The sequence below is a fragment of the Aspergillus pseudodeflectus genome (genome assembly GCF_044049435.1).
Source record: "Aspergillus pseudodeflectus strain CBS 756.74 chromosome Unknown BJX68scaffold_9, whole genome shotgun sequence".
Classification (NCBI taxonomy): Eukaryota; Fungi; Ascomycota; class Eurotiomycetes; order Eurotiales; family Aspergillaceae; genus Aspergillus; species Aspergillus pseudodeflectus.
Genome location: NW_027263785.1, coordinates 48763 through 74824, shown reverse-complemented (window position 1 = coordinate 74824; position 26062 = coordinate 48763). Strand labels below are relative to the sequence as shown.

Sequence of the window (26062 nt, the reverse complement as noted above, 5' to 3'; positions counted from 1 at the left end):
GATAATCTTCCAGCGTGGAGCTTCCGGTCAACTTGACTCGCGGGAGTAAACCTGTCAGGAGAAAAGCTCCGAGGCTCAGACCCCACTACGCTTAATTGGCGTCCGTGCACTGCATCTGCAAATCTTGGACGGTGGCAGGGTACAAGTCCTCATTGGATGCAGAGCTATCAGTACAACGGTTCAAAGCTAAGAAAACATGTGGACCTTGGAGGACAGCGACGCAAAAACAAGATTGCGACCACCGATGTTCGGATGAAACAATGTCACCTTTCTATCACAAAGCTCCCGTCTTTGACAGTGCATACGGAGTCCTATCTGCCGGCACGCAGCGCACGGGGCGGATTGCCCATGAATGCAGATAACGGACTTCCCGAGGACGGGCCATATGGCAGAACTCAATACCGTCCGTGCTCGTTGGTCTCCTTCAAGTTGAAGATATATCCGAAGTTATCATCAAATTAAAGCGGGCAACATCAACATGATGGTTTGCTAAACCTCAAGCCCTAAAGTTAATGATTTCGCTTGGGCATACTGTACCCATCTTCTAGTCCTGGTCACCGTCGAAGACATTCAGCATATACCTACAATTGCTATATCCAAAGGATCTAGCCGCTCGAGCCATCAAGACATGGATCGGAAGGATGTGTCTTGCATAACAACCAAGAGCAGAACCCGGTCTCGTCAGTGGAATAGTAGAGAACCGTTATATTAATGATAGCCGCGCCGCCAACTATGAAAAACAAAGTACAGTGCTTATCATTTTGGTAGGGGTCGAGGTCGAGCCGAGTTCGCGGGATTTATCATGCTTGGGCAGGGGAGTATCCGAAGTTTTGTTTCGGTTTAGCTCAGGTACTTCTGTCAATATCGCTCATGTTTAGGCCGTACATCAAGTATTTCAGCTCACTTTGCTGTAACGGCTGAAATGAGAAACGGCTTGATATCATTGTGCCTCGGAGGCCAATCTACGCCCATAATGTGCACAATAGGTATGACTAATTATGTATGGGTACAGCTCTCAAAATAGACTAGCTTGAGATCTCGAGTCCCTCCAAGCACCCCGCGCCTCTGAAAGCTCGGTCGAGTAGATACTCAAACAAAACCATTTCTATTCCTACAGCTCATCTGCAAGCACCCATAGGAAGAAAACTGGAAGTACGCCAAAAAGCACAAAACATGGCAGAGGTCGCGCAACCACCAGCTGAACCCCAAGCTAGACGTCTCATATACTGCGGAGGTGAGTTCGATAGAGTTATACCGAAATCAAGCTTGCTTAGCGCTATGTGAATTATTGAAGCTAATACTTTGAGTTGAATAGTATGCACATTACCCCCAGAGGTATGAAAATCACCCTTTCCTACTCCGATAAATCATGCCTTTTCCTCCCAGGTTACCTCGCGACGTCACCGTGCACATTTGCAGAGGCCGCTGTTCTGTTCAGTTTTGTTCGGTTTTTTTGACTAAAGACAGTACTGCGAATTCGGCGGTACAGCAAAGAAGTGTCAGGATTGGTTGAAGGATAACCACGCCGATCTGTATCAGCGACTATACTCCGAAGGTACCCTACATGTTGACGAATTCTGCGTAAGTCTATCCAGTGCAGTTTCTTGGCTAACTATCATCTCGCGTGTATAGACGCTATCAGTGCCAACCTCTCGACCCTGTCTGTATCCGTCCAAGAGCGTGTGGCAAAGGACGCAGCGAAAAAGGAAGCAAAAGCTGCTGCAGCGGAGGCGCGAGATGCGGAGCGGCGAGCGACGTCAAAGGTCCAGATCAAGCGGGTTGAGCGAAACAAGCGCAAGCATGTCAGTGTTGTTACAGGACTCGAGGTCTACGGACTAGAGAATAAGAAGGTGGCCAAGGAGCTTGGAAAGAAGTTTGCAACTGGTTCTTCTGTTACCAAGTCGGCTGCTGGGATTGAGGAGATTACAGTGCAGGGCGACGTCAGTGAGGAGATCAAGGAATGGCTCCTGGAGGTACATGGGAAGCAAATCTCCGAGTCAAACATTGAAATTGTTGAGGATAAAAAGAAGAAAAAGGGGGCGGCTGAGCCGTGATTTGGGACAATTCTATTTCGTTATGATAATGAATGCGCTAAGATGATTGTCGAAGACGGGGTATCGAACGTCAAAAACACCAATGCTTGTGCTCATAGCTCGTCGAACATTCGTAACGGGTCATGATCTGTAGGCCGCGCAGCTTCATCAGCTTCAAGGGAGGTAGGTGTAGTCGCCAGAGGGGTACTGAGACTGATATTATGAGCCAGAACGGATGGATCTAGAGACCACGCGTGATCATCTTTCACCTCTGGCGCAGAGGCACCTTGTTTCTTTGGCAGGGGAACGCGAGAGGGTAAGTTTGGAAGCTTCAGTGCCTTTGGAATGGTCCTGAATCCTGGCGATACTTCTTCGCCTGGCCAGTGCTGGATGACGATAGCGGCCAAGATCGCTAATATGACAGCAGTGACAAACCCCCAGAATATGCGTAGTCGTTGGTTCGTCCGCATCTGCCAGTCCATCTCTTTCTTATCCCATTTCTCGATTTCGGTTCGCATCGCCTCCAACCTATATCCGAGGGTTTTGGCCCTTGTCTTGCTGACTCTCATTCGCTCCTCCAGCGCTTCAATCTTTCGCATCTGGGGATGGAACTCGTTCAGGTCCGCAACTTGCTTCTGGATGTCTTGCTGTAGGCCCGTTGTCTCTCGCTGGAAGTCATCGAATAATTTGGACGTCGAGCCCGATAGCTCTTGAAATGAGGCGATTGTCACGTTGAGTGCTGCGACCTTTTCCAACAGTCCGTAGTAGGTGTAATCCAGCCTGCGTGTAATGTCTGTCGCAAGCGTCCCAATCACTGACAGTGCAGAACGTAGATACCTATCCCTGGGTCAGTCGAGGCGACCTAAAAGCAACCCATCTGATACTGACTCTTCTCCTTTATTCCGCTGGTCCCTGACCCGCTGCAAATCGCCCATCGAGCGTATCTCCTCTGGGCGCTTGATGGCACCGAGCCGTATATCCTTATCGATACCATCAAGCACGCTTCCTCTTCTGCTTCCTGGCCCTATTCCTGTCGACTCGGAGCCCCATCGCGATCGAGTGGTCTCACGGGTTATCGGCCGAAGCAAGCTGTCGTCGTCGCTTTCTTGTTCTCGGTACGTTGATAATGAGCCCCTGCCGCCTACCTTCGAGGGAACATGATGCATTCTGTGTCGGAAAATGCCGTCGCGCGATTTGCCTTTGCCGTCCCTATGACGTCGCCGAGTTCGTTTGTCTGTTTTACGATAAAATCAGCGATGATGTTTATTGAGACTTCGAAACACTCACCTGCTACATTCTCCCTTGAGAACGAGATCCCGGAGGTGGCGGGAGGAGCTGTCTGCGGACCCCTTGCGATGGGCGATCCATGGTTGCGTTGCACCTTTTTGGATGACGGAATTGAAACAAACAGAGTCGGTCTTAATGAAGGGTCCATACTGAACTCCATAGATATAGATGCTATAAATTGTAGTATCAAATGTAGAAGGAAGCTGCGCAATCACCCCCTGGAAGCTTGAAGGAGTCAGGAGACTCCTGGAGCTTGTTGGCCTGCAGAAACTCCCCGGATGGATCTGCAGGCAGCCACGGCCTCGACTACGAGAACGACTCGGGAATCCTTTCCATCCAAACTCCACCACCGAAACTCGCTGCCCCAATCATCGAGATAATTGCCTACAAACTCCGTTATTGGCACATTTTGACGAGTCCAAGCTAAACTCTTTTGAAGCCCAGATTTCGACGAAGATCGGCACCATCTTGAGACCTACACATCCACGCAAAGGCCCATACGGAGTAGTCTACAGGTATCGCGCTACATCGTATAGTTGATCCACACACTTATGTAACATTTTGCAATCATATAGTTATCGGAGCTATACAAGGAGGACACCTACCCCCACGTGGTTAGCCCCTCGCCGTGGCGCAATCCTTTCAGTAGCGCCATTCCGTCAATTCTGTTAGATCAGAGATATTAAAATTGAAGGTTATGCTCTTTCGATGAACGCCTCGCTATCGCCGTGGCGAGTCACATTCTTCCAAGGATGCGAATGAGCGTCCTTTGATTAGTGGTATGGTCATGACCAGGAGAGTATCAACAGTCCGCATAAGTGAGAGCTAATAAACGGCAAAGCATAAGAACAATCCAGTAGACCCAGATACCCAACTCCTAAGACGCCGACCATGGGCTGCTTTTTCGCGGAATCATGCAGCGACATTTTCAGAAAGCACATGGCTTGTGCTAAACGCCAACAAAGCTCTCGAGGACCAGAAGAATTCGCTGTATCATGAATTGAGCAGCTTGTTGCGCTTCTCCCGTCTCTTGAGTCGCTCAACCCGTTTGCGGTGCATCTTCTCAGCCATCTTCTCGTAGCGCTCCTTTTCTTCCTTTGCGGCCCTTCGGTCCTTGATTCTCTGGATATGTGCCTGAACGGCCATCAGTATGTAGGAAGCAGATGTGTGTACATTATATGCAGAGTCCCTTACTTGTCGTTCAGCCTCCTTTTCTTCCCTCAGTTCTTTTTCGTGCTCTTTGACAGCTTCTTGTTGTTTCCGTGCTTCTAGTCTCTTCGCGTACGAGGTCAAGCCCGCATTAGGGCGAAATGCTTTTTTTGTCGTATGCCAATTCTTCCCTGCGGGTCCGAAACGGTGCAAAGTTAGCCAGGACAAAAAGGAAAGGTTGACGGAAAAAAAGTGGGGGTAACGGGGTGCCTACCATTCTTGCGTACTGATTTTACGGTGGTGGTAGACGTGGCAGCGGCCGTGGACGACATGGCGGCGGTCCAGCGCTATATGGTGAGAAACGAAAAGGGAGCAATGAAAGGATGTCAAAAGCGCCAGACGAGAAGTCGGAGGTTCTGCCTTGGCGGGATTCGAAATTTTGAGGAAAAAGTTATCTTAGCAGCATCAGATAAACGGATCTCGGCGGAAGTGCTGTCCCGGTCCCACACACTTGCGCCCAAAGGTCGAATGCGGCCGGATGACTCGTCGGCGAGGATTGTTGGGTTCCTTCGCTGAAAAGAATTGTCGCATCCTCCCCCCCACTGTCCTCAATATCCCGCGTCCCGGCCCTCTACCCTGCAACTTGCAAGCGATGCTTTCTTACTTCTGAGTCTTCACCCGAAGGTACCACGCGTGGATTGGGCAAACGCCAAACCCCTCGTCGGTACACCGCCCCTCACCAGCTGCCCAGTGCCCTCTTTTATCACGTCGACTTTTCCCCTCTCATACGATGCTATCTCGATAAACCCATTATTATCCTTCTCTCTCCTCGCTTTCGTCATTCGCTCGGGGCTTTCCAGCTCATCATAATACCCTATGGCGGCTACTGAAAATGCCTTGACCCTCAACAATGAAATCTCAATGGAGCTCCCTGCCCTCCCTCCAAACCAAGGCCTGGAGGCCTTCAAGGACATTGCCTTTGGATCTGTAAGTTGGCTGTTCCGCATATACACAGATTCGTCTTCTAATTGCGTCAGTTTGCGGGGATGGTAGGCAAAATCATTGAATACCCGTTTGACACGGTCAAAGTACGGCTTCAGTCACAACCGGACCACCTTCCTCTTCGCTACAATGGACCCCTGGACTGCTTCCGCCAGTCGTTCCATGCTGAGGGTCTCCGAGGTCTCTACCGCGGGATTAGTGCGCCAATGGCCGGGGCTGCTGTTGAGAACAGCTGCTTGTTCTTCAGCTACCGTGTGGTCCAGGACATACTTCGTGCGACAGTCTACTCCTCGACGGAGCCGTTACCCTACTCCGCTTTGCTGCTGAGCGGTGCCGCCTCCGGATCCGTGACTTCTCTTGCCTTGACCCCCATCGAGCTCATCAAATGCAAGATGCAAGTACCATCGGACATTCCTGGTGCTAGACAGCCCGGGCCCTTGAAGCTCATGATATCTGTGTTCCGACAAAACGGCATACTGGGGTTCTGGCGGGGCCAAACAGGCACCCTGATCCGTGAGACGGGCGGGGGGGCTGCTTGGTTTGGAGCCTACGAGGGGGTGACCGCCCTATTTCGCGGAAACCAGCATACCCTCCCGCCGATCGGTTCCGTTGAACGAGAGCCTACCCCCCTTCCCGTCTACCAGCAAATGATTGCCGGTGCAGCGGCCGGTATCAGCTATAATTTCATTTTCTACCCCGCCGACACCATCAAATCACGGCTGCAGACGGAGGAAATAACAACCTCGTCATTCTCCAAGAGGCAAACGTTCCTGGGTGTTGGTAAAAGTCTGTGGCAGCAGCAGGGCCTGAGAGGCTTGTATCGAGGCTGCGGCATCACCTGTGCGCGTTCGGCCCCGAGTTCAGCGTTCATTTTTACAGTTTTTGAGGGGCTCCGGAGTTACTTTGGATAGACGACTCTCTTCATGATTAGAGCTCTTTTGTTCGCCGACGACGCTTTCTGACCTTCGATTTTCAAGCTTTTCAAGATACCTATGGCCTGTTTAGATTTAGATTCTCATCGTGTTTTGCTTGTTGGGCCAATCTGGTATTGGGTCGCAAACAAAAGTTCGGTTTATCCTAAGTACATACACTTATATACACTTTGATCTATTTGCAACTGTATAGGATCTTTCTCTCAGGATTTTCCTCATTTCAAGCTCAGTACTGGATAAGTCTTGCACCCCAGATCCTCCTTTCAATAATGAAACCAAAGAAACCTGTAGTCTTCAAATCTATGAGCGTGTACATATCAAGAAAACGGTGCTGTCAACGCGCGAGTGGGGTAGATAGACTGTCGCTTTATCGCGGGTGTTGTTTCCTGATGCAACCACACTCCGCATTATATATATCCTTCTGTCAACCCCCCTTTCTACCGACGTACAATTTTAAACCACTACCATGGCCACACTTACCCCCCAGGAAGTCGAAACACTATCCTCAAAAGCCGAAGCAGCAAAGGCAGCAGCCTACTGTAAGTCCATCGCTTTGCCTTCGAAACCACACTTCAACATGGTGCGGGGTCTGGATCAAATCACTCACCTAGGTACACGCGCGTCATACATCTGGACATCTAAAAAGCTGATATGAGCGATTATTACAATTGATCACAGGCCCTTACTCAAAATTTCGCGTCGGCGCTTGCCTCCTCACCGAGACTGGTGAGTATATTGCAGGGGCGAATGTCGAAAATGCCTCATACCCTGTCGGCACATGTGCTGAGCGAGTGGCGTTTGGCACTGCTGTTGTACGTTTGACCTTTTCCATTTCGTCCTTGTCCGAGGATCGTCTCCCTTCTCCCAAGGGATATCCAATCTGCACGGTTATTTTTAGGTTGGTTGAGGGGCTAGCTAGCTAACCATGCATCTATACATAGGTCGCCGGCCAGCGAAGATTCAAGGCGATCGCCGTGGCGACTGATATCAGTCCTCCAGCCTCGCCATGCGGAATGTGTAGACAATTGTGCGCAACTTGACAGCGATTGGTAATCCTTGCTAACAGTGCGTATCATTCTAGTATGAGCGAGTTCACATCGCCCTCTTTCCCAGTCTACATGTATGACAAGGACATGAATTGCACTATCACCACGATTGGTCAGGTATGTGTAGTATGGAAATCCTACTCCGTCCCCTTTTCTCGTGGCAGTCAAATGCTTACTTGTGGTCTAGCTGCTTCCGAGCTCCTTTGGACCGGATGACTTCAATAATAATTGAGAAGCTGTATGCCTGGCCGCGCCCGGGAGTTCTAGCATGTGCTTACATTTATAGGGAGAGTATGGGTAGTGTTGAAAGAGATCTTATATATTCGAAATGAGAAACATCTGAAATCATGGGTCCGAATTGGGACATCTAAAACAGAATCATGCAACTGATGCTGCAGGTCAAGGCGCCCTCGAACTGGGTTACCCAGGCTCGAGAAGATAGGTATCCAGAATGCAGCGCTCGTAGTCGTACATGAACATTCATGGCGCATATAAAACTTCAAAAAGATCGAGAGAGAAAAGGCTGGCCAAGAGCCATTATAACTCATCCTCGTCAGCATCCCCTTCCTCAACACCCAAAAGTTCGTCTTCATCATCAATGACACTACTATAGTCACCTCGACGGGCCGCGAAAGAAGCTCGCGAGGCATACGGGCGTGGATAGCCCCTGTTCTGTCCAAGGCGAACATAGCCACTCGCGCTGCGCCATAGACTTGAAGCGAGAAGTGGAAGCGCCTTTGCGACCGCCACAATGCCAGCAATGATGGTAATTGGGACCGTGATAAGCAGGGAGTCGCGCGACAGTAACCCTTCTGATCCACCAGCAGTTTCTCCAAGGCGTATCTGGCCAAATTTGCCGTCCCACCTTGTGTAGACGAAATACCCAACGAGTCCTGCCGCGGCGATTGGTGTAATAATGGCGAAGAATAGCCCGACACCACTTATGCCGTGCTTTTTCTCATACTGATCCTCTTTTCCGGGGCAAGGCAACGTATCGATACCGTCCAGAATCTTGCCGCCTTGACACGTTGTCTGGGGTATGCGACGGTACGCCGTGCTCTGAAAGTACTCGATTGCGTCGGGATTGGCTTTGCAGTAGCCCACCGGGTCTTCTGGTTGAAGCCCAGGAACCAGAGCACAGCCGCCATCGGGTGTAGGCTGGAAGTTGTAGGCACTATATAATTAGCTGGGGCAGATTTAGGGTCGGGAAATATCTTACCATTCATAGTCAGCCCTTGTGCAGCTGCAATTACTTTCAATGCTGTGCAAATGAGGACCGCGCCAGTTGTTCCAACAATCAGCCGACAACTTTCTGCGACGGTATTGCTCAACGTGTCCAAATAAGCAGTTCTCTTCCTGGAATGGATGTGATGGCTTCCAAAGGTAATAGTCCTCGCTGATTTGCCCGTCCTTGTCAAACACGCAGTCTCTACCATAGAGTCCGCTGAAATCAACATTGACTGAGATGGGCCTATTTTTGGAGTCAGTGCCCCAAAGAAGGAAGCTCCTTGAAGTATCAGAGGGCACAGTCGAGATATCAGATACTTTCATCTCTTCTTCTGAAAACTCGTAATCCTTCCAGGATTTGCCCTCGTCAGTGGAATAATGAAGGACCTTGGTTGACTCAACCTCTGAGACGATCACAAGCACTGAACCAGAGTCGCCGAACTCCCACATGTATCTACCCTTTTTGACGAATTTCCAGGAAATCCCGCCATCCGAAGTCATGAAGGTATCGGCTTCGTCTTTCTTGGTCAGATGGCCACCAACGTTGCCCTGAGCTATCATTAGACCAATCGCGGATCCCGAAGAGAATGTATCCCGAAAATCAGCGCGTTCCGTGTATCCATGAAGGTGAAGAGCGCATTCGGGAGTACCCTCACCGGGCTTGACTGAGCAAGAGAATTTCTCACCATTGGCGTCGTCCTTTGCTGGAGGAGCCAGGAGTGTCCATTTCCCACCATCGTTGTGAGTGATGACCGTCCGAAGCTTCTTGGGGGCTCCGCTTGACAATTCGTCCACGTTACTAACAACGTTTGCCAGTATTACTCCTTCCAAAGCTTGTGTTCTTTCAAAATCGACATTCCCATTTTTATCCTGGTCCACCGAATCGAGGCTGAGTACATAGGTCGTGCCATTGCTATTGCTTTTCACTATTGAACCGTACTCGGCATTAGTATTGTTGCTGGTTTGTACGTATAGAAAAATGGCGTGTTCAGAAGCGTCAAGGACGGTATAAAGATTTTGCTCTGGCGAGATGTTGGCGGGGAAGTTCAGATCGGCAAACGTAAATCCATCGACACTAACGCTAGCCTTTAGGGCTCCAGTTTCATTGTTCCGCGAGGCGACGATGATGTACTCTGACCTCGTAGCGTAGGCCACAAGATCATCATAGGTCGTATTCCAGACATCAAAGCTTTCGTCAACAGTGGACATGAGCTGCAGGCGGTTGCTTGGGTTCTCATTCTCATATTGTTCGCAGAAAATGAGACGCTCGCTGCCTGGATGGTTCTCTTTGTACTCGAATTCGCATTTCTTAGCGTATCGTAGCATGAGTTTCCAGTTGTCTCCTCGGTCGTTGCTGAAATAGGCGTTCGAATGGCAGTTTCCGGACTTGCAATCGGCTTCACCAACCCAAAGCAGCCAATCCTTTTTGGACGGATGAAATCTCAGAGTCGGGCTATTTTCACGATTAGGAGGGGTCTTTGTCTTGAATGACTGGAATGTTTCTCCGCGGTTGATAGTGTAGAATCCCTCAAGACCGCTGGTCAAAACGTAAGCGGTGTCACTATTATACTGATGACGAACTATCGCAATAATGTTCGACTGGTCTTCAAGCACCTGTTTCCAGGTCCGTCCATGGTCGTGAGATACGAATACCTCTCCATGGTGGCTAAGCATCAGGACAGTCTCGTCTGCTCCGGTACTGGAGATTTGGCGTTCCAGATAATAGTAATTGGACACCTTCGAGTCAAACGACGTGGGAGTAGAAGTGATTTCCCCACTGTTCGGCTTCCCACCGGCATCCTCACATGGTATTTCAGTGTCCTTATCCAGTTCTTTTCCACCTTCGCGAATGCAAGTGTCGCCTGGAATCAACCTCCAGCCAGACGGACCCTTGAACGTGTCAGTCGGATTCTTGCATTCCCCATCTGGTGGAGTAATGGACGTCGATGGAACACAGCTTTTGCCATCCTTGGTTCGCTTATACTTGCACTCGAAATCTTCAGCAGTGCATTTGCATGGGACGAACTTCGACAATGAAGTGTGAAATGGCTCAGCCACGAAGCAGTCTGCGTTGGCCTTTCTGCGACGAAAGAATTGCTTCCGTCCCATTAAGCAATCAGGATCTCCGTTCTCATCTAACCGGGCAGGCCAATCGGTATCAAAATCATCTTCTTCGCATTTGCGTTCATGCATGTCGTTGAAGTCGATGCCGAACACAACGAACTCGTCTTTGGAAGAGTAGCCTATAAGAATGAATCGTAGACTTGACGAGTCGGGAGTCGTCGTGATTGTCGTGGTCCTTGAGTCAACCTCGTGGGGAAGATCAATTGACTTCCATTCTTTCCCGTGGTCTAGAGAATATTGAAGCTTTTTCACTTTGCCCTCATCACTGATTGCAGTCACAACCCCTCCCTGGTCACCAAACTCGTACTTATGTGGCCCTTTGAGAGCGAGGCGCCAAGTGCGACCTGCGTCATCCGATATATAGAGGTTCCCATCCGAATAGTCACCAAGATGGTCGCCAGTATTACCAACTCCCATTACCAAGCCGGGGGCAGGACTTGAGAAGACGCGTCCAATATTCGTGACAGAATTCACAGAGTGCAAGTGGAGGTTTTCACCACCAATTTCGAGAGGCTGAAATGTCTTGCCATCATCGAAAGTTATCTTGCTGGTAATCTGTTTGCCGGACCCAGTCGCCGACTCCTTCGTATTGTTAACCGTGTTCACCAAATAGATACCTTGGATAGCGGCTAACTTCTCAAAATCGACATAGCCCCTTGAGCCACGATTTGTATGTTCAATATTGCGTTCGAAATATGTACCATCGGAGTTGGAAGTGAAGAGAACTCCAACACCGCGGTGCGGATCCGTCAGGACATCGACCTGAATACTATAGTTTGTACTCTCCAACACAGTATAAGCGTCCTCTTCTATGCGATGGTCCCCGAATTCCGCCCGGTGCCAATTTTCAGTATCGACTGTCACATACAGAGCGCGCTCAGTCGTACCCTCAGACTCAACAGCCGCAACGATGAATCGCTTGACTTGTGCAATGCTGGTGACGCCGGATACTGGTCGGCCATCCTGAAGCTTGGCCTCAATCCCCTGGCTTGCGAAGAAGTCGTTGGAGTAGACCAGGCGGAAAGCGAATCTGGATCCTGTCTTTAGACCTGGGACCACACAGAGTGTGCGCTCGTCCATGTTTTCCGCATTTTCGCCAAATTGAGGATCACCAATCGCCCAATAGCATCCCACGGCGCTTTCAGTCAAAACATTTATCGTCTCGAAATCGTCCGTAGTGTAGTATGACCTTAGCGCGCATGACAGGCAGGGCCTCGTCTCGAAGATGACTTTGCCGGAGTCCCGCCCGTGGAAAGACAAAGGCCCAGTTTGTGGGCTCTTGTAGAATGGAACATCAGAGATCTTAAAGGACTTCCAAGTCTTTCCTTGATCTGTCGTGATCCAATGTTTTCCGTCTTCACTCAGCGCATATGCCTTGTTCTCGTCGTAAGAATGCTGGAAGATGGATACAACTGCGTGCTTCATGCCATCATCCTCAATTGCCTCCCAATTTTCGCCGGCATCGAATGAGCGTAAAAGTGACCTATCCTCCAAGGTCATCAAGACGGTATCGGATCTCTCAAAGTAGAATATAGATAGCGGCTTTTCGTCGAGTTTGTACGAGCTTATGCTGGGCTTAGCCTTCTTCGCGGCACTCAGTGGTGTCAAGAGCGCCACCATTAGGCAGCCCAGAAGCTGAAGCCATCGGGATATCATGGCCGGCGATATTCAAACATCGAGGGGACGAGGTAACTGTAAGCCTACGGCCCAGCGATACCGCGCGTAATACGGCCGCTCGAAGCGCTGGAGAGGTCGAGGGTGAGGGTAGGGCCGTGCCGTATTCGATATTTAAGACAAGAAAAGTTGCAGCGGATACCGGACTCAATATGAAAATAAGAGCTAGCTGACCTATGAGTTAAGAACGTTGATGAAATGACCAGAGCTCCCACTCTTCCACCACCTCAAGGTGGCCTTGAGAGCTCTTCGATCACGTGCATCTGCCTAGTTCATGCTACTCAACACTGGGTCGAGACCGAAGCGGCTCTTACGCCCCGGTGCCGAGGACGATTCCCAGCCCAGAGTTCAACACTTGTCAGAACTGTTTTTGATTTGGCCAAAATGTTACCATCGCCTTAACCCATGGCAACGAAGGCTGGTTTCGCAATCATGGACGAATTTTTTCTCCTTCCCGAGAATCGATAGTCGAGGATCGTTAAACGCCCAACTGGATACGATGAGTTATAGCGCGGTCGCAAGTTATCTATAGTATGTAAGTAATCTACAGAGTCCCCTGGAAACACGGTCACCGCCAATAATTTAGCCGATGTTTATGGCAAAACTCGCCAGCCTCGCTAACAGAATACAGAATCATTTTAAATGGAGACGTATCGGGGTATATTTAATCTCGCTGAGAATCGTGCTTGAAACAAAAAAATAAATCTCGGGTTCACTCCTTCCGCCTGCGGAACTTGCGCCACATCTTCTTCATCAGGCTTTGGTCATCCGAATCTTGTTCCCAGAAATCAGAGTTATCGTCGACCAGCGACAAAGGGAGTGAACCTGAAGGATCGGTGGTTGATGTTGGGGTAGGACACAAGACCTCTCGAAGATCCGGTCTTGTCAAAGTCATCCGCAGCGTCATTTCGCGTGAATGTTTTGGCACCGATAGTGGCGTTTTTATTGGTGTTGAACTCATCGTCGTCGGATCTTCTGACGGCGGAGGCGCCTCCATAACGTAAGAAAGCCGCGAAATGCTTGAGAGTGACTCCTTCTTTTCGCCCCGTATTGACATATCATCATCGTCATCCAGAAATGTTCCAGTAAAGCCTTTTATCAGGGGACTCCGGTCAGGGTGAGGGGACTTTGGAGTACTTTGCCCATTGTCCAGAGCAGGGAACCCGAACTCAATGGCTTCGTCGAATTTCTGCGGGGATGCGAGGTAGACGCGTAGCTTAAGGCGGGCTTCGGGGTCATGAAAGTACTGTGCGGAGGCGTCAATGCTCGAGGTAGAGGACTGAGATGTATGACGGGGCTTGTTTCTAGTCGAAGGTCGAGAAACAGAGGAACGTCTGCTGATGATGTTTCCGAGGGCGGACGGGGATTCGAGTGGCGGGCTCGAGGTTGGATTTCTTCCGTGTGGTGCCAATGATATTGACTTGCGAGACAGATTGACCGAGTTGAAAGACAAAGTTCTTCGAAAAGATGGTCTCCGTCTGGATGTTAGGCATGACGGTGAGCTCGGCGCCTGCTGCTGATAGTTGTCTAGACTTAGGTCGAGATCCGTATCTTCGTCTAACCACCGGAAACTATCATAGAGCGAGCCGTCCATGTTGAAAGTAAGATGACGAGGTGGGCATGCTCACAATCACAGCGAATTGACCGAGGTAGGTGAGATAATAAGAGCGACCTGGAGCCAGATCCTTCCGTTGGCTGAGAGGGAGATGTTATTTGCGTTGGCTCAGCGAGGGTGGAGGGGAACAGAAGAAAAAAAAGGCACAGTACACCAAAGGCCAACGCGGATTGGCTGTTGAAATAAATCAAGCCATCTGTCGGGAGCAATCACCTCGTGCCAAGGCACGCGTCAGCTTGAAGAGCTTCGAGAAAAGGCGAAAAGGGGAGCGCTGATGCAACGGGCATGGCTGTGAGTGGTGCTCAAGGGAAACTCCAAAGTCAAGAGCACGGTGGCAGTGGAGAATCCTCAAATGCTAAATGGTCCCAGGGCCAGAAGAGTCAAGAGTAATAATGCCAACTCACGCTATGCATGATAGTTGCGAGTTCAAGTGCAGTAGTTCAGGGATTAGTGGGAATAATCAACAAATCATTCATCAATAGATCAGGGGTTGCGGGATTCGTGGGCCCCAGAACTCCACTGATTCTTGAGGGCCATTATTTAGTCTCTCTCTATGATTCCGTCTCTGTATGTACTCATTTTTGGCCGAGAGCCTGATTCTTTGTTCACCGATCAAACTTAAAAGAGCAGGCTGCTAGTTGCCATCGAGGTGCGTAGATGATGAATCAAGTTATCTGTTTTTGAGTTTGTGTCAGCTTATGCCTTGTACAGTAAATTGTCGTGTCTGGGATGTGTGGAACGCAGGGTGGGGAGCTTGCTTCGGGCAGTTGGTACCGACGAACTGCTTTCCAGAAGAAAGAGATGGGGTGTGAGTTCAATATAATCCAAAGTGAGGCTACGCATCGACAAATTCCTCATGGTTGGCGCTGGATAGAAGACGGACTAGCGGAGATGGCCTGCTTCCGCTGCCCATTTGACGCTCCGGCTGTATATATATGACTAGAAACTCATAAGACATTAAGGATCTGCTGCATCGCAGACGTATTCGAATCTTCCCTGCGGGAAACATAGGCTCTGACCTCATGCGCACCAAGGCCAACCTCAGTGCCACGCCCCGACGCCCCAGCATTCCTTCTACTGGTAATATTATCAGGCCCGCGTACCCTCTCCCGCAAAGCCTCCGTACCGATGACAAAGAGGCTACCGACTTCAAGCAACACGTCCAGCATCCCACTCGGGCCCTTGATCTGGTCATCTATATCCCACGACTTGAGTAGATTGGTGTATTGCGTCATGTCCTTGGTGACCATGAGCCCACCAGGGCCATTCACCACGAACCGTTTGAAATGCTCTAGGAGTAGACTGCGAGTCCCCAAAGCGATTTCCGAAAGTAGTTGGCGCACATTGGTGCCGCTGACCGGGAGCGAGTTGACAGCGCTATCATGGGCACGAGTCAAGAAAGCACAGAGTGTTGCACATGTCTACTTTTGTTAGCGAAATCTTGCCTGCGATCGAAATTGCAATTAGACGACGTACCGGCGTCTGCAGCTTTTCTAACCAAGCTGTGCTGTCACCCTCCTTGGGTCTGAAATCATTCTTCTTCTGGCCAGACAGAATCTTGTTCACCCACATCAGAGTGATGTCGATGACCTTCTGCTCTGTGGTGTTGATTTTTTCTTCTATGCGAACGGTTGCCAGATTTGTCTTTTTCTCCATTTCGCGACGGATGGTAACACTGTTTGCCGCCAAGGGAATGAGCAGAGTATTGATGCACATAACCATTAGATTAGCAATGCTAATCGAGTCACGGACCGCAGGAAGATAGGAGAAATCGGGTTCACTCTTCCCTGATTCTTGCGCTGTCGCCGCTTCCAGAGCGGCATCGAGACAGACCTCGAGGTAACCCTCTCCCATAAGAGATTGAAGTAGATTCAACAAGGTAAGCATGTCTTTGGGTGTTTCGCTGCTAACGCTGAGCTCCAATCCTCTACCGACTGCTTCTGCAAGCCATTTCAGCATTCTTTTAGCATATGAGATGCTGGGCAGGCCGTCTTCCTCGCTTAACTTGATGTCGCTGGGTTTTGCAAGATCGTTGGATTCTTTGAGGCCTGCAACCTGAAGTAGGACACTTTTCTGGGTCGAAGAGAATTCAGAAGACTCCAACCGGTTTATATAGGCGTCTCGAGCGGATGCCAAAAGTTCACTACCGGATTTTGACAGCGACGCCATGAAAGTCGTAGTCGCTTTCTTTCTCCGGGCATGAAATGTGGTGAATTTGAACAGTAGCGAGGTATACAACTCCTCAAGTGTCCTCTTTTCCCTCTCAATGTAGGATGAGCCGACAAAGTAAGGCACGAACAGATCTTCCAACTGTTGATCAAGAACAAGTGAAGTCTGAGAGGAAATAGCCTCGGGGTGCTCGGTTAACCCATGTGCTTTCAATTCATCTACCAGGGTGCTGATGGAGCTGCGCGAACTCTGCAAGGACCGAAGAAAAGCTAGCGATGAAACACTATTCGCCTTCTCTAGAACCATTTCGAGCCTCTGTTGGATTGATTGCTGGAATACCCGTTGTAAAAATTTCCCAAGGACCTGCTCGTAGTTGGGAAAGGCTCGTTTGATAATGGCAGACTCTTCCTGCACCACAACCCTGACCTCATCGATCAACGATTGAAGGCTTGGTTCAACGCCCGTTGGCTCAGCATCGGGGTCGGCGAGGCTCTCCCATGTTTCCGGATCCCCTCCGACTTCTTCTGTAACCAGTTGACTTCGGTCAATAAAGAACTGATGTTGGTTAACGAACAAGGCAACAACACTCGCGCCGCCATTGAAATCTTGAAGTACAGTGGCGCAGTCCTTCATGCCTTCAAAGTTCGCCTTGCGGTAAAAGTCGTCAAATTGCTTCAGCAGGTCCTTTTCGAGCGTTTCGGAGAATTTCTCAATTATTTCGCGCGTGTTCCATCTGAATCCGGTACCGTTCGGTGTAGCTTCGTTCGGCGTCGTAGCTCCGTTGCTACCTTCGTTCTGATGCGACCCGCTCCAGCTCTTCGGATCCAGCCTCTGGCTTATCCGTAGCAATTGTCGCGCGATATGCGCTGACCGTACTTTTGCTTCGCCAGAGCCAGACCGCCGCAAATTTTCCAAAAGTGTGATTTCCCCTCTGTTGCTCACTCCATCCCAGCATTGGAGCAGAAAATGTGCGTCGAGCGCGCGGCGTCTCTGCCGGTCCAATTCTTCAAGTTTCCTCCCCGTTTCCACGGCCATGTTCCCAGTCGAGCCTGCCAGCTCTGGGGTATTACTGTGGAGCGATGTGTCCAGCTGTTGGAATGACTCGATGGCTTGCTTCAGCTTTTTGCCTAAGGTATTAAGGTTTTGCGAATGCTGGGCTTCCGCCCTTCGGACTGCCGCCGACAACTCATTTTCCTTGATTTCTAGATCACCGGAGAGTTCGCCTAGGCGTCGCTGTGCATGTTCGAAAGTCCGGATGAGGGGTTTGGGGTCAAAAGGCTGGTTTCCGGCGGCAGGGCCAAGCGTGGAGCGGCGGTTTGAGGTTGCTGAATCAGAAAGGGCTTCAATAAACTCTTTGACTATGTAGTCGCGACTTGAAAAATCTTCAAGTGTAAAGCTCGGGCCTTTGGGGAATACCGATCGGGAAGGGGTGTGCGAATGGAACGACATGATCGGAGTATAGTTGCGCACGAAGCGAGCAAGCCGAAGGCGTAGCGAGCGGAGCAAGTTAGGGACATGGGGTTAGACTTGGCAAGAAGAACAGCGAGCTCCAATCGCGTGTCAAAGCAGACGAGTATTAGCCGTCCAGCCTGCCGCGCATTTTCACGCGGGTGTTATCGACAAGCATGAATCTCAAGTCAGTGGTCCCATGATTTGATGCGGGCGTGGTGAATGTGATAGCTTCGGGATATAGCTTTCTCCGTCCCGTCGTTGGATGCCGCAGGGTATCCAGCTTACTACGTTCTGGGTAATGATATTATTATTGATTGATGTCATTTATAGCGTGACTCTCTGGCGCGGCTCGGGAAAGCTATAGCGCGGAGCTCGATCTATGTTGTATCCGTACACATGATTGACTACTAGGTATTATGGCACTGGATCGTCTCAGGCCTGCTGGTAGAATACGATAATGTAAACGTTATATCAAGAGAGATCAAATGCAATGAGCATCCCCTCAGAGCGGACAAGGTGATCGTTTATTCCATGAAAATAGAAACCTGCTGCCTGTTTCAATGCGTTTCCGTCATGGCCGAGGATCCAGAAAAATCGCCGCACCGAAGGCGGAGCTGCATCTGATCGAAATCCAACACCTTCCACCCATATAATCGCCATCCGTCACCCTTTTTAGTCGGCAGGATTTTCGTTCACTGCAACACTCGAATGTCAGCAATCGCACGTCTGGCACCCGAATATCAAGATGGTGTCAAAACACGATAGAGAACTGCTACGGGATAATATTCGCTCTCGGAGCTCCAAGTTGAGTGCCACGGATCGAGAGAACATTGTGAAGCCATATCTTCCAGACCCCTCTGAACTTCCACGCTGGCCACCTCAACGGCGCAAGAAGCTGCCGCGGAAAAAGCCAATTCGGACCTTTTTCAAGTCACAGTTACACCTGATAACGTATGCCTTTCTTCACATCTTCTTTGGTATCGCCGTGCGACTCGTGCAGAGCTACCATGCTGTGGTCGACAGAATCCTGGCTATCGTCTACTACCATCACCGGACGCCAGAGTTGATTCGCAAGGATGTCAAAGGATTAGACCGTTTGCCTGAACATCTGAGTGTTATATTATCGCTTCGAAAAGAAGACGATGCTCTACCAATCCTAATGGACGAAGTCGCAGAACTCGTGTCTTGGACTGCTAGTGCTGGTATCCCAGTACTAAGTGTATATGAAAAAACTGGTGCGTGCAGGTAATCAGATTGCTGTCGAGTATGCTCATGACAACCCTGTTTAGGTGCCCTCAAATCCTGCATTCCCATACTACATCAAGCGATTACAAACAAACTCTCGTCTTACTTTGGCTCGTCTCAGCAGCCTACACTTCAACTTTTCGCACCTCATCACCCCATCTATCAACAGAAGAGCTCCCAAAACTCACTCGTCGTGCTTCTCTTGTCAGCAACAGATGGCCAGGAAACATTTGTTGACTTGACGAAAACTCTCGCTGAGATGGCCCAGAACGGAAAGCTATCGCCAGAGGACATTACCATGGAGTTGGTAGACGCAGAGATTAGCGAGATCACCACCCAGCCATCCCAAGATGTCGAGCGGCGCGATCAGCGCTTGCCATTAGTTAAGCCAGAGCCAGACCTTTTACTAGTCTTTGGGCCGTCTCTGAAACTTGACGGTTATCCACCGTGGCATATCCGCCTCACGGAGATGTACTACACAGGTGTGAATAGCGATGGAATGGCCGGTTGCAGTGATACAGTGGAGTATCAAGGCTTCCTCCGTGGTCTCTGGCACTTTGCCGGGGCGCAAATGAGGTTTGGGCGTTGAGCACCGAGTACTGAAGGGTGAGATCCAGAGAATCGTCTTCGAGGTACGTTTAGTGGTGGAAACACCACTAGTTTTACGTACGCCGTGTGCTTTTCCTAGAATAATCTGCTCGTAACAAGATCAGCATTCCTTTGCTGCTGGAAACGCATGGTCCACGCCTGAAGCACAGTGCATTGGTCACCACTCCTTGGTTCTGACTGAACATACGAGAGTCATTGTTGAGCTGTAGCAGAAGACTAAATACAATTATAATTATTTCACGACCAATTATTCGGCAGTATTATAGTTTAGTATCAGGTATAGGATATGACTTTCAACCGAGGTTGAAGCAGCACGACCGTTATTTCATACAGGCGAGACATCGCACCACCTCGATTCCGGTTTCAGTGAGTCCTTCCACTGCACAGCAGGAGCATACCCTCCGTGGCCGCCTATATTGTAACCCACTCGCCGCTATATCCAACTGTGCATTGTTTGATGTATTCTTAATCTGCCGTTCTTGAGCACCTGGACCACAGCAATTGATGGCGTCGCACTGGCGCAGGCAAACAAAACAAGCACGTTCGCCGCACAGATCACAGTCAGCATACGCTTCAAGGAGCGCTCTGGTGGTCGGTCTTCGGTGGCATATGTGGCAGGGGTGTAGCAACGGCACGAATGCGCAATTGGTTTGTTGTGGGAACTTTGGCATTACTATGGTTTTGGGAGAGATGGGCGGCGATGAATCAGCGGAAGGGACGCATATTGTTGGAGATAAGGGTCTATTTTGGGTGGTGTTGGCGTGCAAATGGTGAGACTGTTGTTGGCAGTACAAAGATGACTGCTGTAGCGCTCGTCTTTTGCGGGGCACACATTGTAGACGGGTATGCCGCGGCGGATCGGTATATGCCAAGTGATACGGAGTGTTGAGAGCATGTAGGTGGGACGGGATGATGTTGATGCTGATTGAGAGATTTCAAAGTCAGTACGAGTCAAACAAATCAACAAATTCCAATATCAGAACAGTAGCGCCTTAGCACTCACTTATTGAATACGTGAGGGAGTTCCGCCTGAGACAAGTCTCTTTTCCTTTTCTTTAAGCCCGAGGTTTGCAGGAGTATGTCATCCTGCTGAGGCCACATCGTTGGCTTTGTGAATAGGGAAGATTGATCCCGTGGCGTCGACTCAAATAGCGGCAAAGTCAGACAATGCAACGGGTCTAAGACGCAAACAAGTACTAAGATTTGCAGTTATGTACCAGTCAGCGGCCTGTATGATAAATGATTGGAAAGGTGGTATCTCAGATCTGAGCCTTCATTCGAGTTTTATACTTGACATCCTCAGGAGCAACTTGAAGTTATTGCGAAAGTGGTCTCGATGGACCCGCTCGCAGACTCCGGTTGGCCAATTCTAACTCTTTAAGCTCTCGCTCCACCCGCCATAGAACTTAATGTCAGTCCCCTGGCTCACTTGGTCCCCTGGCTCGTCCCCAGCCCGCATTTGAATTTCGCACTCTCTCCGACTGCCATTTCCCCAATATCGCATCGCTTGGCATGGGCCAACGGCTACATGATCAGATACATTCAGGTAGAGCTTGACCACCGCCTGCGCCCTTCGAGTCCTAGCCGCCATGGACAATAACGTTTCCGAGCTAGTCGAGAGACTAGGGAGCGAGGAGGATGCGGTGCGCAAAATGGCCGTGTTCAAATTGCAGAGCAGCATCGGCGACCCTTCGTTCGCAGATATCTTTATCGCCGAAGATGGGCTCACCAGACTCCGCTATCTCACTCTCCATGCGAGTGGAAATACGTTGGCCTACAGTCTAACCAGCTTCGCCAGGCTATTGGAAGTTGACAAGGGGTGGGAATGTGTGGATCAAGAATTGGTTGAGAGAGTATGTTCTCTTCATCGATCCGGTTTTGTTGCTGCTACTAAATTGTACCTTTTGGTATAGGTTGTTGAACTTATAGTCACACACCCCCTTGTCAACATCCTCAGGGGGGCCATGTCCATTCTCGTCTCTGTCGTGTCGCATCCTTACTCGGGCGGCCGTTTGTCGCAAAGTGGCTCTTTTGGATTCCGTGCCCTGAAACCTGCAATCGCTCTATACCCACAATTTCTGGAAATGCTTGTTAGTCGACTTTCTTCGGCGGACCACGCACTCTGTGCCAATGCCCTCCAATTGATCAATTCATTAATGCGTGACTCTATAACCAACGACACAGAGCTGGAATGGCCTAAATTCATCCAAAAGCTTCAGGATCTTGGGGTGATTAAGGCTGTCTACTCGTTGATGCAAGGCACCGCGTTACAAGACCACGCACATCCTCTGATAGAGTTTCAGTCTCTCACAAAAGTCCTCCTGCGCAAATGGCGCGATATCCCGTTAGATCTTGAAAAGCCAGAGCACCGGAGAGCCCTCAAAGGTATTCACCTAGCCAGCAGCACTCGGGAGAGGGAAGACAGCGACATACGCCGATCAAGAAGACACAACCCGGATAAGTGGCGACGACTTGGATTTGAGACCGAGAGCCCCGTGATCCAATTCGAAGAAATGGGATTCCTGGGGATGATGGACTTGGCGGATTTTGTGCGAAACCATCAGGATGGATTTCAGAAAATGCTGCTGGAACAGTCGACGAAACCCGCACAACAGCGGTGCCCTATTGCCCGTGCTTCTCTGTCTGTCACTTCAATTCTATATGACCACTTTGAGGTTGACAAATCAGAGGTTGAAGACAGCAAGAGCTATCTACTACTAGAGTCTCGCTCTAATCTAGACAAAGTTTTCAAACCTCTTTTACTTCACTGGACTCGCTTGCATGTGGCAGGGTTGCACGCCTTCTTCCGGCTGTGGAAGTCGACCAGTGCAGAGGTCGAGGACTATGACAAGATTGTGGAGTTGGTTCGCATATTAATCGAGTCTGTCGTGGGTGGCGCTGCCCGAACAAAAGATGTGCAAGACGTGGAGGAAGAACTTGCCGATTTTGAGTACGGCCGGCTGCGCAGCCTACAGATGGAGCTGCTAGAGCTTACGTATGAGGATGTCTGGGGACAACATTTGCGACAAGTACGTGAAGAGTTACAGCACGAGGCCCTTCAGTTTGTCAAGGAGCAGAGGATACGGTGCCTGCTGCAAGGTGCTTGGTTCCCAAATGATGGAAGCCCAAAAGTAGAAGGGAAGCAGGCAATATCAAAATGGAGATATGTTCAACTGTCCCACAATCGAAGGTTTCTCCATTTCGGAGATTTTGAGAGGATGGACGAGGTCAAGCGTCCAGAGCTTGATGTCCTTGGAAAGAGTGAGCTCCCGTTCCCCAATTGGACTTCTCAATTAATTAACAATTCAGTCGATCTATCCACCGTTTCGTCCGTTGTCTCAAATGTTTCTGCCTCACCCGACAACTCATCTTCTTCCACGGTCAAGAGCATGTCGCAGCAACGTGTTTCGTCGACGAAAATCACCATCCATGGCTACGTTATGGCTTCTAGCGAGGCGCAGAAGACTAACGGCCATTCTCGTTCCGGTAGTAGAGCTACCCAACGAGAGGCAACCCTTTTGACACTTCGCCCAGAGTCCCCCAGCATTGCTTCCGAGTGGCTCGATGGCCTGCTTATGCTTTTGAATCAACAGCCAATCACCGCCGAGACGAGCAAGTTGATCAAGCTTATCAGTGACTATGGGCTGAAAATCCGACTGCTGAATGTTCGATTTGACGACGCGGTCTTTGCAGGTGAAGCTCCAGCCGTTCCCTCACGGGAGGGACTCACTGATGATTACTATTATGATATCTTTGGGGGTTCGTAGCAAACCCGCACTAATACTTGTATATGTACACTATTATACCACTTTGAAGGACGCTGTACCTTACATTCCCATATAATCACCGGCTTTTTGCTTGCCAATGGAGGATACGACATGTAGTGATAGTACATACTAACCTCGTCGTTCAAAGTGCAGTCGTAAGATCTGTCAATCTTGTCGTGTATGACGAAACTTAGATACGAAGTGTAGGTATGAGGTAGGTTCGCACTACGGAGGAGTTGGCCACTGGACTGATGATCCTAGTAGATCCACCCGCTGGGCGGAGACGGGGACTTCTAAATGTTCTTCCGCACAACCCAAACAAACGGTGCCACCTCTCATGCAAGACGATTATCAACCTCGACTGTCAAACATTTCAATATCACATGAACCATCCCGAGCGTCAATTGGTTGTCGAGCCTCAAGCTTGGATGATTCGAAACCGCAATGGCCTTCCAGCGAGGCATTGGCGACAAATAGCCCAAGACCAGCCGGCAAAGACATGGATGACAGCGAAGACTTGATCGAGGATGATTACGATTCGTATGACGAATTGTTTACCCAACACTTTACTAATGATGATATCTCGCTACTTGAGGGCACGGGGGCGACGTCCATTGCGAGGAATACGCAAAGCCAGCAGATCCAAAAGCCCGTGAGCGCCACCAAACGCTTTCTTTTGCCGTCAAAGTCGTCTCCGCATCCTGGCTCCTCAGCCCCTCCCAAGCCGACCAAGGAGGATTTGCCCTGGGCACAGAGATATGCTCCGCTAGACTTAGAGGAGCTGGCAGTCCACAAACGCAAGGTGCGGGATGTAGAGCAGTGGCTGGACGATGCGCTTGCAGGACGGCCTCATAGGGTATGACAAAAATATCCATTATCAATTCTGTCTGACATATTTAGGGCATTCTCGTCCTCAAAGGACCATCGGGCAGTGGGAAAACAACTACCATAAAATTGTTGGCGGACAAACTAAAGTACAACATATTAGAATGGAGAACCCCAGCAGTCTCCGAATATGCGACCAAAGGCTATGTTTCTCTGGGAGCCCAGTTTGATGACTTTTTAAACCGTGGCCATACTTTCGGTAGCCTTGATCTGGATGGTTCCGATGGCACCGAACCCTCCCAGAGTCCCAGAGGGCAGGAGTCTTCGCGGCGTATAATTCTCATTGAAGAATTCCCTACATTGACAGGTCGGAACGCCTCTGTTCTAGCCGCTTTCAGATTGTCCCTATTGCGACATATCTCTGATGCGCGACGGAATTCGAACAGGGAGATTGGGGTACCGCCTATCGTGATCGTCGTCTCCGAGACATTTTCCAATACAGATTTCTCATTTGATAGCCTCACAGTCCACCGGCTACTCGGACGGGAAATCTGCCATCATCCCAGCACGAGGATCATCGAGTTCAATAGCATTGCGCCGACTATCATGCACAAAGCTCTAGGGCTAGTTGTTAAGAAGAGCGCCCGCAACGCCAAGGCATTGGCGTCTACCTTGGAAAGTCTCTCCCAAACAGGGGATATCCGGAACGCAATCGCCTCCTTGGAATTTGTTCTAGGTAGTGGGAATCAAGGATCTCATCAAGGATTTCAAACAAAGACCTCAAGTCGAATGCACAGAAAGGCAAACACGTCTGTCAGTGACACACAAATCTCCCAAAGAGAAAGCAGCCTTGGTTTATTCCATGCAGTCGGGAAAATTGTGTACAACAAAAGAAGCCAGCGGCCTGATACCAAGCAGTCGCGGTTGCATCTCCTGGAACTTGACCGACCCGAGGTTTCTGAAGTCCATGTCAATAAACTGTTTGAGGAGACCGGAACGGACATTCAATCTTTCATCAGTGCCCTGCACGAGAACTATGTCCTATCTTGCAACGGCCCTTCGTTTACAGAGACTTTGGACAACTGCATAGATGCGTTATCGGACAGCGACCTGCTTTGTACGGACCGCAAAGGCGTCAATAGGTCCCGGACTGGTTTCGGTGTTAGTTTTGTCAAACTTGGGTCAGGCGTTGACATGCTACGGCAGGAGGAGCTAAGTTATCAAGTGGCTGCTCGTGGCTTACTCTTCTCGCTTCCTTTTCCTGTAAGGCGGCATCAACAGGACTCAAAGGGGGCAAGCTTGCCGCACAAACTATCATTCCCCCCGGTTTATAGACTCCAACGTCATATGGAAGAGGCCCAAGCTGCTCTAGACCAGTGCATTGGCACCTTGATGGCCTCGTCCGCCCGGCCTACGGTCTCGAGTCGCGCAGAGAGTAGTAGTTTTGATGACGACGCGACGGCAATGACCATGTCATCTCGCAACGACCTGTTGCTTTACCAACTACCATTCATGTCAATGATTTCTTGTGCCGGCGCATATCCAGAGGGCCTCGAAAGAATTACTACTTTTTCCACATTGAAGGATGGATTTACAGGCCCAAGCTCTCAGAATGACGAACCTTCGGCTTGGTGGTCCCTTTCGAAGTCTAAACGTGATCCTCTGAGCTTGGGCGACGAGCAGCTTATTCTCAGCGATGACGAGATAGTAGACGATGGCCCATGATTTATAGATATCAATCTCTGTGCATTTTGTCTAAGCAGGCCAGAAACAGTAGAATACCTACCTAGGTACTAGGTAGGCTATGGAGGCAGCTTGTATAAAAACCGCGATTGATTGGTACAGCGCGCTTATATAATCTTAGATCAATGTAGTCACATGATAGCGTAATGCGCTCGGCATCAAC

At 49.9% G+C, this 26062-nt stretch overlaps 13 protein-coding genes across 13 annotated transcripts; 6 read left to right on the top strand and 7 right to left on the bottom strand.

Annotated features, from left to right (window-relative positions):
- The first annotated feature begins 1055 nt into the window (after window positions 1–1055).
- tma22 (putative RNA binding protein Tma22) lies at window positions 1056–2060 on the top strand. The gene is made up of 4 exons (XM_071037809.1): window positions 1056–1234; window positions 1316–1335; window positions 1468–1555; window positions 1633–2060. The coding sequence occupies exons 1-4, from the start codon at window positions 1174–1176 to the stop codon at window positions 2052–2054; spliced, it is 591 nt and encodes a 196-aa protein (XP_070901955.1). The 5' UTR covers window positions 1056–1173; the 3' UTR covers window positions 2055–2060.
- An 86-nt stretch (window positions 2061–2146) lies between these two features.
- On the bottom strand, window positions 2147–3468 carry BJX68DRAFT_263905 (uncharacterized protein; the record flags this gene model as incomplete). Its single annotated transcript, XM_071044801.1, has 3 exons — window positions 2147–2870; window positions 2922–3267; window positions 3321–3468. The coding sequence occupies 3 exons, from the start codon at window positions 3466–3468 to the stop codon at window positions 2147–2149; spliced, it is 1218 nt and encodes a 405-aa protein (XP_070901954.1).
- Window positions 3469–3883: 415 nt separating this feature from the next.
- Window positions 3884–4536, bottom strand: BJX68DRAFT_230745 (uncharacterized protein). The gene has a single exon (XM_071039253.1). It carries the CDS (start codon window positions 4259–4261, stop codon window positions 4106–4108), a length of 156 nt encoding a protein of 51 aa, XP_070901953.1. The 5' UTR covers window positions 4262–4536; the 3' UTR covers window positions 3884–4105.
- On the bottom strand, window positions 3884–4959 carry BJX68DRAFT_230744 (CGR1 family protein). Its single transcript, XM_071039252.1, has 3 exons — window positions 4744–4959; window positions 4515–4660; window positions 3884–4454 (listed from the first exon to the last, which is right to left on the bottom strand). The coding sequence occupies exons 1-3, from the start codon at window positions 4799–4801 to the stop codon at window positions 4314–4316; spliced, it is 345 nt and encodes a 114-aa protein (XP_070901952.1). The 5' UTR covers window positions 4802–4959; the 3' UTR covers window positions 3884–4313.
- Window positions 4960–5195: 236 nt separating this feature from the next.
- Window positions 5196–6626, top strand: amcA (putative mitochondrial ornithine carrier protein AmcA/Ort1). Its single transcript, XM_071037806.1, has 2 exons — window positions 5196–5456; window positions 5507–6626. Exons 1-2 carry the CDS (start codon window positions 5346–5348, stop codon window positions 6380–6382), a joined length of 987 nt encoding a protein of 328 aa, XP_070901951.1. The 5' UTR covers window positions 5196–5345; the 3' UTR covers window positions 6383–6626.
- A 243-nt stretch (window positions 6627–6869) lies between these two features.
- BJX68DRAFT_263902 (cytidine deaminase) lies at window positions 6870–7681 on the top strand (the record flags this gene model as incomplete). Its single annotated transcript, XM_071044800.1, has 5 exons — window positions 6870–7014; window positions 7082–7215; window positions 7345–7430; window positions 7485–7566; window positions 7637–7681. 5 exons carry the CDS (start codon window positions 6870–6872, stop codon window positions 7679–7681), a joined length of 492 nt encoding a protein of 163 aa, XP_070901950.1.
- Window positions 7682–7799: 118 nt separating this feature from the next.
- BJX68DRAFT_230738 (vacuolar protein sorting/targeting protein 10) lies at window positions 7800–12746 on the bottom strand. Its single transcript, XM_071039251.1, has 2 exons — window positions 8669–12746; window positions 7800–8623 (listed from the first exon to the last, which is right to left on the bottom strand). The coding sequence occupies exons 1-2, from the start codon at window positions 12454–12456 to the stop codon at window positions 7987–7989; spliced, it is 4425 nt and encodes a 1474-aa protein (XP_070901949.1). The 5' UTR covers window positions 12457–12746; the 3' UTR covers window positions 7800–7986.
- Window positions 12747–13046: 300 nt separating this feature from the next.
- Window positions 13047–14320, bottom strand: BJX68DRAFT_215930 (uncharacterized protein). The gene is made up of 2 exons (XM_071037808.1): window positions 14242–14320; window positions 13047–14169 (listed from the first exon to the last, which is right to left on the bottom strand). Exon 2 carries the CDS (start codon window positions 14066–14068, stop codon window positions 13187–13189), a length of 882 nt encoding a protein of 293 aa, XP_070901948.1. The 5' UTR covers window positions 14069–14169; window positions 14242–14320; the 3' UTR covers window positions 13047–13186.
- Window positions 14321–14861: 541 nt separating this feature from the next.
- On the bottom strand, window positions 14862–17999 carry BJX68DRAFT_215880 (exocyst subunit SEC10). The gene is made up of 2 exons (XM_071037807.1): window positions 15566–17999; window positions 14862–15510 (listed from the first exon to the last, which is right to left on the bottom strand). Exons 1-2 carry the CDS (start codon window positions 17705–17707, stop codon window positions 15037–15039), a joined length of 2616 nt encoding a protein of 871 aa, XP_070901947.1. The 5' UTR covers window positions 17708–17999; the 3' UTR covers window positions 14862–15036.
- A 1-nt stretch (window position 18000) lies between these two features.
- BJX68DRAFT_215848 (ditrans,polycis-polyprenyl diphosphate synthase) lies at window positions 18001–19581 on the top strand. Its single transcript, XM_071037805.1, has 2 exons — window positions 18001–18945; window positions 19000–19581. The coding sequence occupies exons 1-2, from the start codon at window positions 18456–18458 to the stop codon at window positions 19542–19544; spliced, it is 1035 nt and encodes a 344-aa protein (XP_070901946.1). The 5' UTR covers window positions 18001–18455; the 3' UTR covers window positions 19545–19581.
- A 248-nt stretch (window positions 19582–19829) lies between these two features.
- Window positions 19830–20897, bottom strand: BJX68DRAFT_230729 (uncharacterized protein). The gene is made up of 2 exons (XM_071039250.1): window positions 20568–20897; window positions 19830–20485 (listed from the first exon to the last, which is right to left on the bottom strand). Exons 1-2 carry the CDS (start codon window positions 20663–20665, stop codon window positions 19885–19887), a joined length of 699 nt encoding a protein of 232 aa, XP_070901945.1. The 5' UTR covers window positions 20666–20897; the 3' UTR covers window positions 19830–19884.
- Window positions 20898–21017: 120 nt separating this feature from the next.
- Window positions 21018–23521, top strand: BJX68DRAFT_230728 (ELMO/CED-12 family protein). Its single transcript, XM_071039249.1, has 3 exons — window positions 21018–21417; window positions 21478–22825; window positions 22874–23521. The coding sequence occupies exons 1-3, from the start codon at window positions 21154–21156 to the stop codon at window positions 23329–23331; spliced, it is 2070 nt and encodes a 689-aa protein (XP_070901944.1). The 5' UTR covers window positions 21018–21153; the 3' UTR covers window positions 23332–23521.
- A 123-nt stretch (window positions 23522–23644) lies between these two features.
- BJX68DRAFT_230726 (putative cell cycle checkpoint protein Rad17) lies at window positions 23645–26041 on the top strand. The gene is made up of 2 exons (XM_071039248.1): window positions 23645–24187; window positions 24232–26041. The coding sequence occupies exons 1-2, from the start codon at window positions 23669–23671 to the stop codon at window positions 25879–25881; spliced, it is 2169 nt and encodes a 722-aa protein (XP_070901943.1). The 5' UTR covers window positions 23645–23668; the 3' UTR covers window positions 25882–26041.
- Window positions 26042–26062: the final 21 nt, after the last annotated feature.